Source organism: Oncorhynchus gorbuscha, unplaced genomic scaffold, assembly GCF_021184085.1.
Source record: "Oncorhynchus gorbuscha isolate QuinsamMale2020 ecotype Even-year unplaced genomic scaffold, OgorEven_v1.0 Un_scaffold_963, whole genome shotgun sequence".
In the NCBI taxonomy this organism is placed as follows: Eukaryota; Metazoa; Chordata; class Actinopteri; order Salmoniformes; family Salmonidae; genus Oncorhynchus; species Oncorhynchus gorbuscha.
The window spans coordinates 165,920-178,491 of NW_025745898.1; the positions used below are offsets into that span (position 1 = coordinate 165,920).

General features: G+C 40.5%; 1 protein-coding gene across 1 annotated transcript; it reads right to left on the reverse strand.

Annotated features, from left to right (window-relative positions):
- Positions 1 to 308: 308 nt before the first annotated feature.
- Positions 309 to 4,912, reverse strand: LOC124020883 (nectin-4-like). The gene is made up of 8 exons (XM_046336183.1): positions 4,903 to 4,912; positions 4,164 to 4,511; positions 3,213 to 3,355; positions 3,126 to 3,168; positions 1,833 to 2,114; positions 1,480 to 1,576; positions 555 to 693; positions 309 to 428 (listed from the first exon to the last, which is right to left on the reverse strand). Exons 1-8 carry the CDS (start codon positions 4,910 to 4,912, stop codon positions 405 to 407), a joined length of 1,086 nt encoding a protein of 361 aa, XP_046192139.1. The 3' UTR covers positions 309 to 404.
- Positions 4,913 to 12,572: the final 7,660 nt, after the last annotated feature.

A 12,572-nucleotide genomic window follows, 5' to 3' on the forward strand; every position in this document is an offset into this window, starting at 1 on the left:
GACCAAGAGCAAGAGAGTGCTGACTTAGAATGAAATACAAATGACTTAATGCCTTAAAGTATGATGGTGTAATTACTACGTGCACATGCTAAAAGAAAGGAACGAGTTGGGTAGATAACTCATTGTAGCAAAATATTTATAAACTACAATTCAGATCTCTTAAACGTTTAGTTCGTTTTTGTTCTATTTATACAAATAGCCCTGGCATATTCCCACGTTCAATTAGCTTTCCGTTTTGAATGGGTTATTTTGCCTAAAAACCTTTAGGCGTACCTAATAGAAAAACAAATATACAACTCTAAATTTGATCATTTAAAAATTATACCCTTTTTTAATCATTTTCAAACGGTTATATGGTGTTCACTTCTAACCCTATTTCTGTTGAGGTCGCAGGCATAGGGTCTTCAGCCAACAGCGTGTCTGACATTCTGAAAGGAGAGAGAGAACCAGATGTCACTTTAAACTTAGGGAACATGTGCACACTTTGGGAGAAAGGAAATATTATTGTGACTAACCCGTAAATCATCAAAGTTCTTTTCAAGGGAGAAACTTACAGCCAGAGTGTCATACTCAGGAGACATTGTCCTTTTATTCAGAGTCATGTACGTGTCATCAGACTGTGCCGTGTGTGTCGGTTTACCACAAGGTGCCATCTGTGCCTCCCCTATAAAGTTCATTCCTCTTGGGGTTTTCCTGGAGAGAGTGACAGATGACATGGGAGTCCCAGAGTGAACAGATGATGTAGTAGTCTCAGGACAACAGACCATAACACTGTAGAGTCAGGCCAGGACAACAGACCATAACACTGCAAAGGCATGTAGTAGTCTCAGGACAACAGACCATAACACTGTAGAGTAAAGGTCATGTAGTAGTCTCAGGACAACAGACCATAACGCTGTAGAGTAAAGGTCATGTAGTAGTCTCAGGACAACAGACCATAACACTGTAGAGTAGAGTTCAGGCAGTCGTCTCAGGACAACAGACCATAACACTGTAGAGTAAAGGTCATGTAGTAGTCTCAGGACAACAGACCATAACACTGTAGAGTAAAGGTCATGTAGGAGGACAACAGACCATAACACTGTCTCAGGAGAGACCATAAAGGTCATGTAGTAGTCTCAGGACAACAGACCATAACACTGTAGAGTAAAGGTCATGTAGTAGTCTCAGGACAACAGACCATAACGCTGTAGAGTAAAGACTCACTTATTGTTTTATATGCCATAATTTCCTGACTGGATTCTAAATACTTTGCCTCTTAGAAGCACAATAAGCTGTTCAATGACATGCTATGTCTTTAAAACATAGGTATCCTAATGGCAGGGTTGGGATCAATTCCATTCCAGTCATTTCAAGAAGTAAACTGAAATTTCAATACTTTTCAATTAGGAACATTTGAAATTGGAATTTGGTTTACTTTCTGAATTGACTGGAATTTAAGTGGAATTGACCCCAACCCTGGTATCTTAATGGACTCACCTCTTCTTCAGTGTGCCATAGAGGATGACGAGCAGAGCTCCAGCTGCCAACACAGCCACCACCCCCACAACGGGAGCCCAGGGAAACACTGGTTTACCTGGGAGAGGATGAATTACCAGAGAAAGACACATCTACTCACATCAGAACATTTAACCTACAACCCTGGTGAAGGTGACCACCTACAGAAGTTGACTAGTTGAGACCGGCCCACTAGGCCAAATATAAACCAGAATATCTGACAATAATTATCATGTAGAACGGCCCAATAGGAGAAATATAAACCAGCCCATCTGACATTTGCCCGACCTACAGTATGGCCGGTCTATTCTGCCTTAATTAAATGGATGTCTTACCTGCTATACTGAGATGCACAGTTGCAGAGTCAAGTGGTCCGTATTGATTCTCAGCCTTACAGAAGTACTGCCCACTGTCCTCATTGCTCATTTTAAGGATGATGTAACTCTGCCCTGATCCTTTTTCTGAGAACCCCGTCCGTTCTTCATTCTTCTTGTACCAGGTGTATTTGTCCACTGGGGACTTGGCATCCCTGCTGCAGGTCAGAGTCACTGATCTGCCCTCCACTATTTCACCAGAGGGACTGACTGTGACTGACACTGAGGTGTTCTTTGGGAAGTCTGGAGGAGAAAATTAAGACAGTTTGAGACATCTAGATTAACACCCACAGCTCATGTTGTGGTGACATTGAGCTGTTCATGGCATGTTATTTAGCACATGCTGACTGGGGTCCTTCCACTCCAGAGGGGGTTACTACGAAGCAAGGGTCGATGAGTTAAATATTCTAAAATAATGTTTTATTCGTAGAAAACAAGCTTAAAATGACATGGTCTAATTGACTGAACAACCAAAAACACACATTGAAGTTGAGCTTTCTTAATGAATCAGAAAATCAATGGCTATTTCCAGTTGTTTATCAAAGTTAGCTGTAGTATACCCCTGTGTTGTTTATCAAAGTTAGCTGTAGTATACCCCTGTGTTGTTTATCAAAGTTAGCTGTAGTATACCCCTGTGTTGTTTATCAAAGTTAGCTGTAGTATACCCCTGTGTTGTTTATCAAAGTTAGCTGTAGTATACCCCTGTGTTGTTTATCAAAGTTAGCTGTAGTATACCCCTGTGTTGTTTATCAAAGTTAGCTGTAGTATACCCCTGTGTTGTTTATCAAAGTTAGCTGTAGTATACCCCTGTGTTGTTTATCAAAGTTAGCTGTAGTATACCCTGTGTTGTTTATCAAAGTTAGCTGTAGTATACCCCTGTGTTGTTTATCAAAGTTAGCTGTAGTATACCCCTGTGTTGTTTATCAAAGTTGTTTATCAAATCAAAGTTAGCTGTAGTATACCCCTGTGTTGTTTATCAAAGTTAGCTGTAGTATACCCCTGTGTTGTTTATCAAAGTTAGCTGTAGTATACCCCTGTGTTGTTTATCAAAGTTAGCTGTAGTATACCCCTGTGTTGTTTATCAAAGTTAGCTGTAGTATACCCCTGTGTTGTTTTTCAAGCTACTGCTAAGATGTAGGTCAGTAAACAAAGCCATATTGGGGTTGCTGACTCTCAGAACCAATAGATGATTTTCTAGTGACATAAACAGATGAAATTCATACATTTCTAATATCCTCTCTACACACTACTTACATCCCACTACAAGGACCACTGCCGGACCAGGGAATCCTCTCTGCTGCTCACCGCACAGGAGTAGCTGCCTGCATCTTCCCTGCTTACCGGGTCTAGTTCCAGGTAGTTGGCCATAACCCTGACCTTGTTGGTGTAGTTCAAAGGCTGTTTGTCCCTGTACCAGGTGTAGGTGGGATTTTCACTCAAGAAGCAGGAGCCACAGGTAAGGTCTGCCCACTCGCCGTCCAAAGCTAGGTCAGGGGTCAAATCAACATGGAGCCCTGGGTAGAGTGGGGGTCATTTTAATTTGAGTTTTGATTTGATTTCAAACAAAATATCTTTATTAGATCAAGTCAAACCCAGTAAAATAACAGACAGTAACATAAAGAATAAAACATTCTCCTCCCAAAACTTCTACAAGATTCTCCTATTTTATTGTTTCTTAAAATTACAGATGAAGCCAATGTTTTTTTCAATGTGAGTAATCCGCTGAGGGATGATGGACAGCGGAGATGATTGTCCTTCTAAAAGATGCTTTTCAAAAAGAATAGAGGACCGAGTCACTCTTTATATAATTAATTAACATGCCTTTATTAGTATAGCATGTTCAATGAAAACTCTTAAGCGTTTCGGCTTCGTGGCCATCGTCAGGGGGGACAAAGAAGTTATAATATAATGTCCTCTTTTGAACAGCTTTTTCCCCCAAAAAATAAGCTGTTCAAAAGAGGACATTGTATTATCATTTATTTCCCTGACGAAGTCCAGGCAGCCGAGACGCGTTGGAGTTTTTAAACTTTGTTTTATATGAAGAGTGCCTTGGTCCTCCTTTCTTTTTGATGACCAATTTACCCCTTTTACCAAAGAGCACCTTCAGTCTACCAACATCTACTACTGTGTACCTTAGCAGCTCTTCCCTTCCTTTTCTATGTACAGGCTTTTTTTCTGCCTTTGTGAAGACTTTGTGCATATGCAACTCGTCCAAAAATAGCTGAGTTGAACATTGACGGACAACGATTTGATCCATATTCATGTGGATGAATTCATGCCGTGGCCTCTTACCTGTGACATTTAACCTGACTCCTGGATTCCCCATCCACCCCCCAGGATTGACGTCAGTCCCAAACAGGAAGCTGTAGGTTCCTGAATCGCTCTCTCTCAGGTCTGTGATTCTCAGTGTACAGAGTTGGTTACTGTCCCCTAGATACTCCACACGGCCTTTGTACTCAGGGTTCAAATTCAGATCCAGAGACTCAGCACCAGGCACTTGACCTTTGAACCAGAAAGCTGTTGTGACTTTGTGACCCTTGGGAAATGTGTAAGAGCAGGGCATGGTCACAGAAGAGCCCTCTAAGGAGCAGACTCTCCTGGGGGTGTAAGTCACACTCCCGTTGTCCTGACCCAGACACCCTGAAACATAGGTCACACATCAGGATGCTGAATCGTAATTCCATCATTAATGAATTGATACTGAAGATGGTCACACTCTATATACTATGAGAGGTCAACCTTTTGTGGTGAATGTGTTTTTACTGACAAACTAAAGGAGAAGTTCCAAGAAGTAAAAAGTACATTTGTGGTGTTGAAATCTATTCTAAGAGAGTTCCAAGTGTTAGAGAAAAAACACCAAAAGAGAAGTACTGTAAGGTTTCGTTGTCAACTGGAAACTGTACACACCCTATTTTCCCTGTATGACTGTACACTACTATATGCTCAACAACGTCATAAATCCAGATAATTCCCTTTCAGCAGGTAAACAAACAAATACAACTAAAATAATATTTAATCTCATCCAGTTTACCTGTAGTCATGAGCAGGATGATTACCAGGTTGGAGTACCAGGTAACCAGGTTACCAGGTTGGAGTACCACCAGGTTACCAGGTTGGAGTACCAAGTAACCAGGTTACCAGGTTGGAGAGATCCAGCACCCTGCAGAGAAACAACATGAAGAAGAGGATACAAAAGCATCATTATCATCATCATGACAGAACATACTTCATGTACAGTATACTAACCAGTCATCATCATCATCATGACAGAACATACTTCATGTACAGTATACTAACCAGTCAACATCATGACAGAACATACTTCATGTACAGTATACTAACCAGTCATCATCATGACAGAACATACTTCATGTACAGTATACTAACCAGTCAACATCATCATCATGACAGAACATACTTCATGTACAGTATACTAACCAGTCATCATCATCATGACAGAACATACTTCATGTACAGTATACTAACCAGTCAACATCATCATCATGACAGAACATACTTCATGTACAGTATACTAACCAGTCAACATCATGACAGAACATACTTCATGCACATCAACCAGTCAACATCATGACAGAACATACTTCATGTACAGTATACTAACCAGTCAACATCATCATCATGACAGAACATACTTCATGTACAGTATACTAACCAGTCAACATCATGACAGAACATACTTCATGTACAGTATACTAACCAACATCAATCATGACAGAACATACTTCATGTACAGTATACTAACCAGTCAACATCATGACATCATGACAGAACATACTTCATGACAGAACATACTACAGTATACTAACCAGTCAACATCATGACAGAACATACTTCATGCACAGTATACTAACCAGTCAACATCATGACAGAACATACTTCATGTACAGTATACTAACCAGTCAACATCATGATGACAGAACATACTTCATGTACAGTATACTAACCAGTCAACATCATGACAGAACATACTTCATGTACAGTATACTAACCAGTCAACATCATGACAGAACATACTTCATGTACAGTATACTAACCAGTCAACATCATGACAGAACATACTTCATATGCAGTATACTAACCAAACATCAGTCAACATCATGACAGAACATACTTCATATGCAGTATACTAACCAGTCAACATCATGACAGAACATACTTCATATGCAGTATACTAACCAGTCAACATCATGACAGAACATACTTCATATGCAGTATACTAACCAGTCAACATCATGACAGAACATACTTCATGTACAGTATACTAACCAGTCAACATCATGACAGAACATACTTCATGTACAGTATACTAACCAGTCAACATCATGACAGAACATACTTCATATGCAGTATACTAACCAGTCAACATCATGACAGAACATACTTCATATGTCAGTATACTAACCAGTCAACATCATGACAACATCATGACAGAACATACTTCATGTCAACATCATGACAGAACATACTTCATATGCAGTATACTAACCAGTCAACATCATGACAGAACATACTTCATATGCAGTATACTAACCAGTCAACATCATGACAGAACATACTTCATATGCAGTATACTAACCAGTCAACATCATGACAGAACATACTTCATATGCAGTATACTAACCAGTCAACATCATGACAGAACATACTTCATGTGCAGTATACTAACCAGTCAACATCATGACAGAACATACTTCATATGCAGTATACTAACCAGTCAACATCATGACAGAACATACTTCATGTACAGTATACTAACCAGTCAACATCATGACAGAACATACTTCATATGCAGTATACTAACCAGTCAACATCATGACAGAACATACTTCATATGCAGTATACTAACCAGTCAACATCATGACAGAACATACTTCATATGCAGTATACTAACCAGTCAACATCATGACAGAACATACTTCATATGCAGTATACTAACCAGTCAACATCATGACAGAACATACTTCATATGCAGTATACTAACCAGTCAACATCATGACAGAACATACTTCATGTACAGTATACTAACCAGTCAACATCATGACAGAACATACTTCATATGCAGTATACTAACCAGTCAACATCATGACAGAACATACTTCATGTGCAGTATACTAACCAGTCAACATCATGACAGAACATACTTCATATGCAGTATACTCAATGCAAAATAATATGAGAAGAAATACTATGATATGAAAAGTATGAGATGACACACAAGGCCTGATAAGAGGGACACCTGTTCAGAAGTACAACATACATAACACTAAATGGCTAATTAAACCTGGTTTTAACAAATCGTTCTATTCTAATATTACAGCTACATCCAGACCACCACAAGGGACTATCAAATAGCCTTCATGGTGATTCAGATCCTCCTACTGTGTGTGTATTTATACTACTGTGTGAGATCTCTAACCAAATCCTTCCAATGTATGTATTTATTTTAGTACCTACCAATGAACTAGTTGAACTTGAACAAAGAAAAAAATAATATAGAAGCACTCTTACCATGTTAAACAGGAGTCCAGTAACAGAGACTCTTACCATGTTAAACAGGAGTCCAGTAACAGAGACTCTTACCATGTTAAACAGGAGTCCAGTAACAGAGACTCTTACCATGTTAAACAGGAGTCCAGTAACAGAGACTCTTACCATGTTAAACAGGAGTCCAGTAACAGAGACTCTTACCATGTTAAACAGGAGTCCAGTAACAGAGACTCTTACCATGTTAAACAGGAGTCCAGTAACAGAGACTCTTACCATGTTAAACAGGAGTCCAGTAACAGAGACTCTTACCATGTTAAACAGGAGTCCAGTAACAGAGACTCTTACCATGTTAAACAGGAGTCCAGTAACTGACTCTTACCATGTTAAACAGGAGTCCAGTAACAGAGACTCTTACCATGTTAAACAGGAGTCCAGTAACAGAGACTCTTACCATGTTAAACAGGAGTCCAGTAACTGACTCTTACCATGTTAAACAGGAGTCCAGTAACAGAGACTCTTACCATGTTAAACAGGAGTCCAGTAACAGAGACTCTTACCATGTTAAACAGGAGTCCAGTAACAGAGACTCTTACCATGTTAAACAGGAGTCCAGTAACAGAGACGCTTACCATGTTAAACAGGAGTCCAGTAACAGAGACGCTTACCATGTTAAACAGGAGTCCAGTAACAGAGACTCTTACCATGTTAAACAGGAGTCCAGTAACAGAGACGCTTACCATGTTAAACAGGAGTCCAGTAACAGACTCTTACCATGTTAAACAGGAGTCCAGTAACAGAGACTCTTACCATGTTAAACAGGAGTCCAGTAACAGAGACTCTTACCATGTTAAACAGGAGTCCAGTAACAGAGACTCTTACCATGTTAAACAGGAGTCCAGTAACAGAGACTCTTACCATGTTAAACAGGAGTCCAGTAACAGAGACTCTTACCATGTTAAACAGGAGTCCAGTAACAGAGACTCTTACCATGTTAAACAGGAGTCCAGTAACAGACTCTTACCATGTTAAACAGGAGTCCAGTAACAGAGACTCTTACCATGTTAAACAGGAGTCCAGTAACTGACTCTTACCATGTTAAACAGGAGTCCAGTAACAGAGACTCTTACCATGTTAAACAGGAGTCCAGTAACAGAGACGCTTACCATGTTAAACAGGAGTCCAGTAACAGAGACGCTTACCATGTTAAACAGGAGTCCAGTAACAGAGATGCTTACCATGTTAAACAGGAGTCCAGTAACAGACTCTTACCATGTTAAACAGGAGTCCAGTAACAGAGAGGCTTACCATGTTAAACAGGAGTCCAGTAACAGACTCTTACCATGTAAAACAGGAGTCCAGAAACAGAGATGCTTACCATGTTAAACAGGAGTCCAGAAACAGAGACTCTTACCATGTTAAACAGGAGTCCAGTAACAGAGACGCTTACCATGTTAAACAGGAGTCCAGTAACAGAGATGCTTACCATGTTAAACAGGAGTCCAGTAACAGACTCTTACCATGTTAAACAGGAGTCCAGTAACAGAGACGCTTACCATGTTAAACAGGAGTCCAGTAACAGAGATGCTTACCATGTTAAACAGGAGTCCAGTAACAGAGACTCTTACCATGTTAAACAGGAGTCCAGTAAGAGAGACTCTTACCATGTTAAACAGGAGTCCAGTAAGAGAGACTCTTACCATGTTAAACAGGAGTCCAGTAAGAGAGACTCTTACCATGTTAAACAGGAGTCCAGTAAGAGAGACTCTTACCATGTTAAACAGGAGTCCAGTAACAGAAACTCTTACCATGTTAAACAGGAGTCCAGTAACAGAGACTCTTACCATGTTAAACAGGAGTCCAGTAACAGAGACTCTTACCATGTTAAACAGGAGTCCAGTAACAGAGACTCTTACCATGTTAAACAGGAGTCCAGTAACAGAGACTCTTACCATGTTAAACAGGAGTCCAGTAACAGAGACGCTTACCATGTTAAACAGGAGTCCAGTAACAGACTCTTACCATGTTAAACAGGAGTCCAGTAACAGAGACGCTTACCATGTTAAACAGGAGTCCAGTAACTGACTCTTACCATGTTAAACAGGAGTCCAGTAACAGAGACTCTTACCATGTTAAACAGGAGTCCAGTAACAGAGACTCTTACCATGTTAAACAGGAGTCCAGTAACAGAGACGCTTACCATGTTAAACAGGAGTCCAGTAACAGAGACGCTTACCATGTTAAACAGGAGTCCAGTAACAGAGACGCTTACCATGTTAAACAGGAGTCCAGTAACAGAGATGCTTACCATGTTAAACAGGAGTCCAGTAACAGACTCTTACCATGTTAAACAGGAGTCCAGTAACAGAGACGCTTACCATGTTAAACAGGAGTCCAGTAACAGAGTCTCTTACCATGTTAAACAGGAGTCCAGTAAGAGAGACTCTTACCATGTTAAACAGGAGTCCAGTAAGAGAGACTCTTACCATGTTAAACAGGAGTCCAGTAAGAGAGACTCTTACCATGTTAAACAGGAGTCCAGTAACAGAGACGCTTACCATGTTAAACAGGAGTCCAGTAACAGACTCTTACCATGTTAAACAGGAGTCCAGTAACAGAGACTCTTACCATGTTAAACAGGAGTCCAGTAACAGAGACTCTTACCATGTTAAACAGGAGTCCAGTAACAGAGACTCTTACCATGTTAAACAGGAGTCCAGTAACAGAGACTCTTACCATGTTAAACAGGAGTCCAGTAACAGAGACTCTTACCATGTTAAACAGGAGTCCAGTAACAGAGACTCTTACCATGTTAAACAGGAGTCCAGTAACAGACTCTTACCATGTTAAACAGGAGTCCAGTAACAGAGACTCTTACCATGTTAAACAGGAGTCCAGTAACTGACTCTTACCATGTTAAACAGGAGTCCAGTAACAGAGACTCTTACCATGTTAAACAGGAGTCCAGTAACAGAGACGCTTACCATGTTAAACAGGAGTCCAGTAACAGAGACGCTTACCATGTTAAACAGGAGTCCAGTAACAGAGATGCTTACCATGTTAAACAGGAATCCAGTAACAGACTCTTACCATGTTAAACAGGAGTCCAGTAACAGAGACGCTTACCATGTTAAACAGGAGTCCAGTAACAGACTCTTACCATGTTAAACAGGAGTCCAGTAACAGAGATGCTTACCATGTTAAACAGGAGTCCAGAAACAGAGACTCTTACCATGTTAAACAGGAGTCCAGTAACAGAGACGCTTACCATGTTAAACAGGAGTCCAGTAACAGAGATGCTTACCATGTTAAACAGGAGTCCAGTAACAGACTCTTACCATGTTAAACAGGAGTCCAGTAACAGAGACGCTTACCATGTTAAACAGGAGTCCAGTAACAGAGACTCTTACCATGTTAAACAGGAGTCCAGTAACAGAGACTCTTACCATGTTAAACAGGAGTCCAGTAACAGAGACTCTTACCATGTTAAACAGGAGTCCAGTAACAGAGACTCTTACCATGTTAAACAGGAGTCCAGTAACAGAGACTCTTACCATGTTAAACAGGAGTCCAGTAACAGAGACTCTTACCATGTTAAACAGGAGTCCAGTAACAGAGACGCTTACCATGTTAAACAGGAGTCCAGTAACAGACTCTTACCATGTTAAACAGGAGTCCAGTAACAGAGACGCTTACCATGTTAAACAGGAGTCCAGTAACAGACTCTTACCATGTTAAACAGGAGTCCAGTAACAGAGACTCTTACCATGTTAAACAGGAGTCCAGTAACAGAGACTCTTACCATGTTAAACAGGAGTCCAGTAACAGAGACTCTTACCATGTTAAACAGGAGTCCAGTAACAGAGACTCTTACCATGTTAAACAGGAGTCCAGTAACAGAGACTCTTACCATGTTAAACAGGAGTCCAGTAACAGAGACTCTTACCATGTTAAACAGGAGTCCAGTAACAGAGACTCTTACCATGTTAAACAGGAGTCCAGTAACAGAGACTCTTACCATGTTAAACAGGAGTCCAGTAACAGAGACTCTTACCATGTTAAACAGGAGTCCAGTAACAGAGACTCTTACCATGTTAAACAGGAGTCCAGTAACAGAGACTCTTACCATGTTAAACAGGAGTCCAGTAACTGACTCTTACCATGTTAAACAGGAGTCCAGTAACAGAGACTCTTACCATGTTAAACAGGAGTCCAGTAACAGAGACTCTTACCATGTTAAACAGGAGTCCAGTAACAGAGACGCTTACCATGTTAAACAGGAGTCCAGTAACAGAGATGCTTACCATGTTAAACAGGAGTCCAGAAACAGAGACTCTTACCATGTTAAACAGGAGTCCAGTAACAGAGACGCTTACCATGTTAAACAGGAGTCCAGTAACAGAGATGCTTACCATGTTAAACAGGAGTCCAGTAACAGACTCTTACCATGTTAAACAGGAGTCCAGTAACAGAGACGCTTACCATGTTAAACAGGAGTCCAGTAACAGAGACTCTTACCATGTTAAACAGGAGTCCAGTAACAGAGACTCTTACCATGTTAAACAGGAGTCCAGTAAGAGAGACTCTTACCATGTTAAACAGGAGTCCAGTAAGAGAGACTCTTACCATGTTAAACAGGAGTCCAGTAACAGAGACTATTACCATGTTAAACAGGAGTCCAGTAACAGAGACGCTTACCATGTTAAACAGGAGTCCAGTAACAGACTCTTACCATGTTAAACAGGAGTCCAGTAACAGAGACGCTTACCATGTTAAACAGGAGTCCAGTAACAGACTCTTACCATGTTAAACAGGAGTCCAGTAACAGAGACTCTTACCATGTTAAACAGGAGTCCAGTAACAGAGACTCTTACCATGTTAAACAGGAGTCCAGTAACAGAGACTCTTACCATGTTAAACAGGAGTCCAGTAACAGAGACTCTTACCATGTTAAACAGGAGTCCAGTAACAGAGACTCTTACCATGTTAAACAGGAGTCCAGTAACAGAGACTCTTACCATGTTAAACAGGAGTCCAGTAACAGAGTCTCTTACCATGTTAAACAGGAGTCCAGTAACTGACTCTTACCATGTTAAACAGGAGTCCAGTAACAGAGACTCTTACCATGTTAAACAGGAGTCCAGTAACAGAGACTCTTACCATGTTAAACAGGAGTCCAGTAACAGATACTCTTAC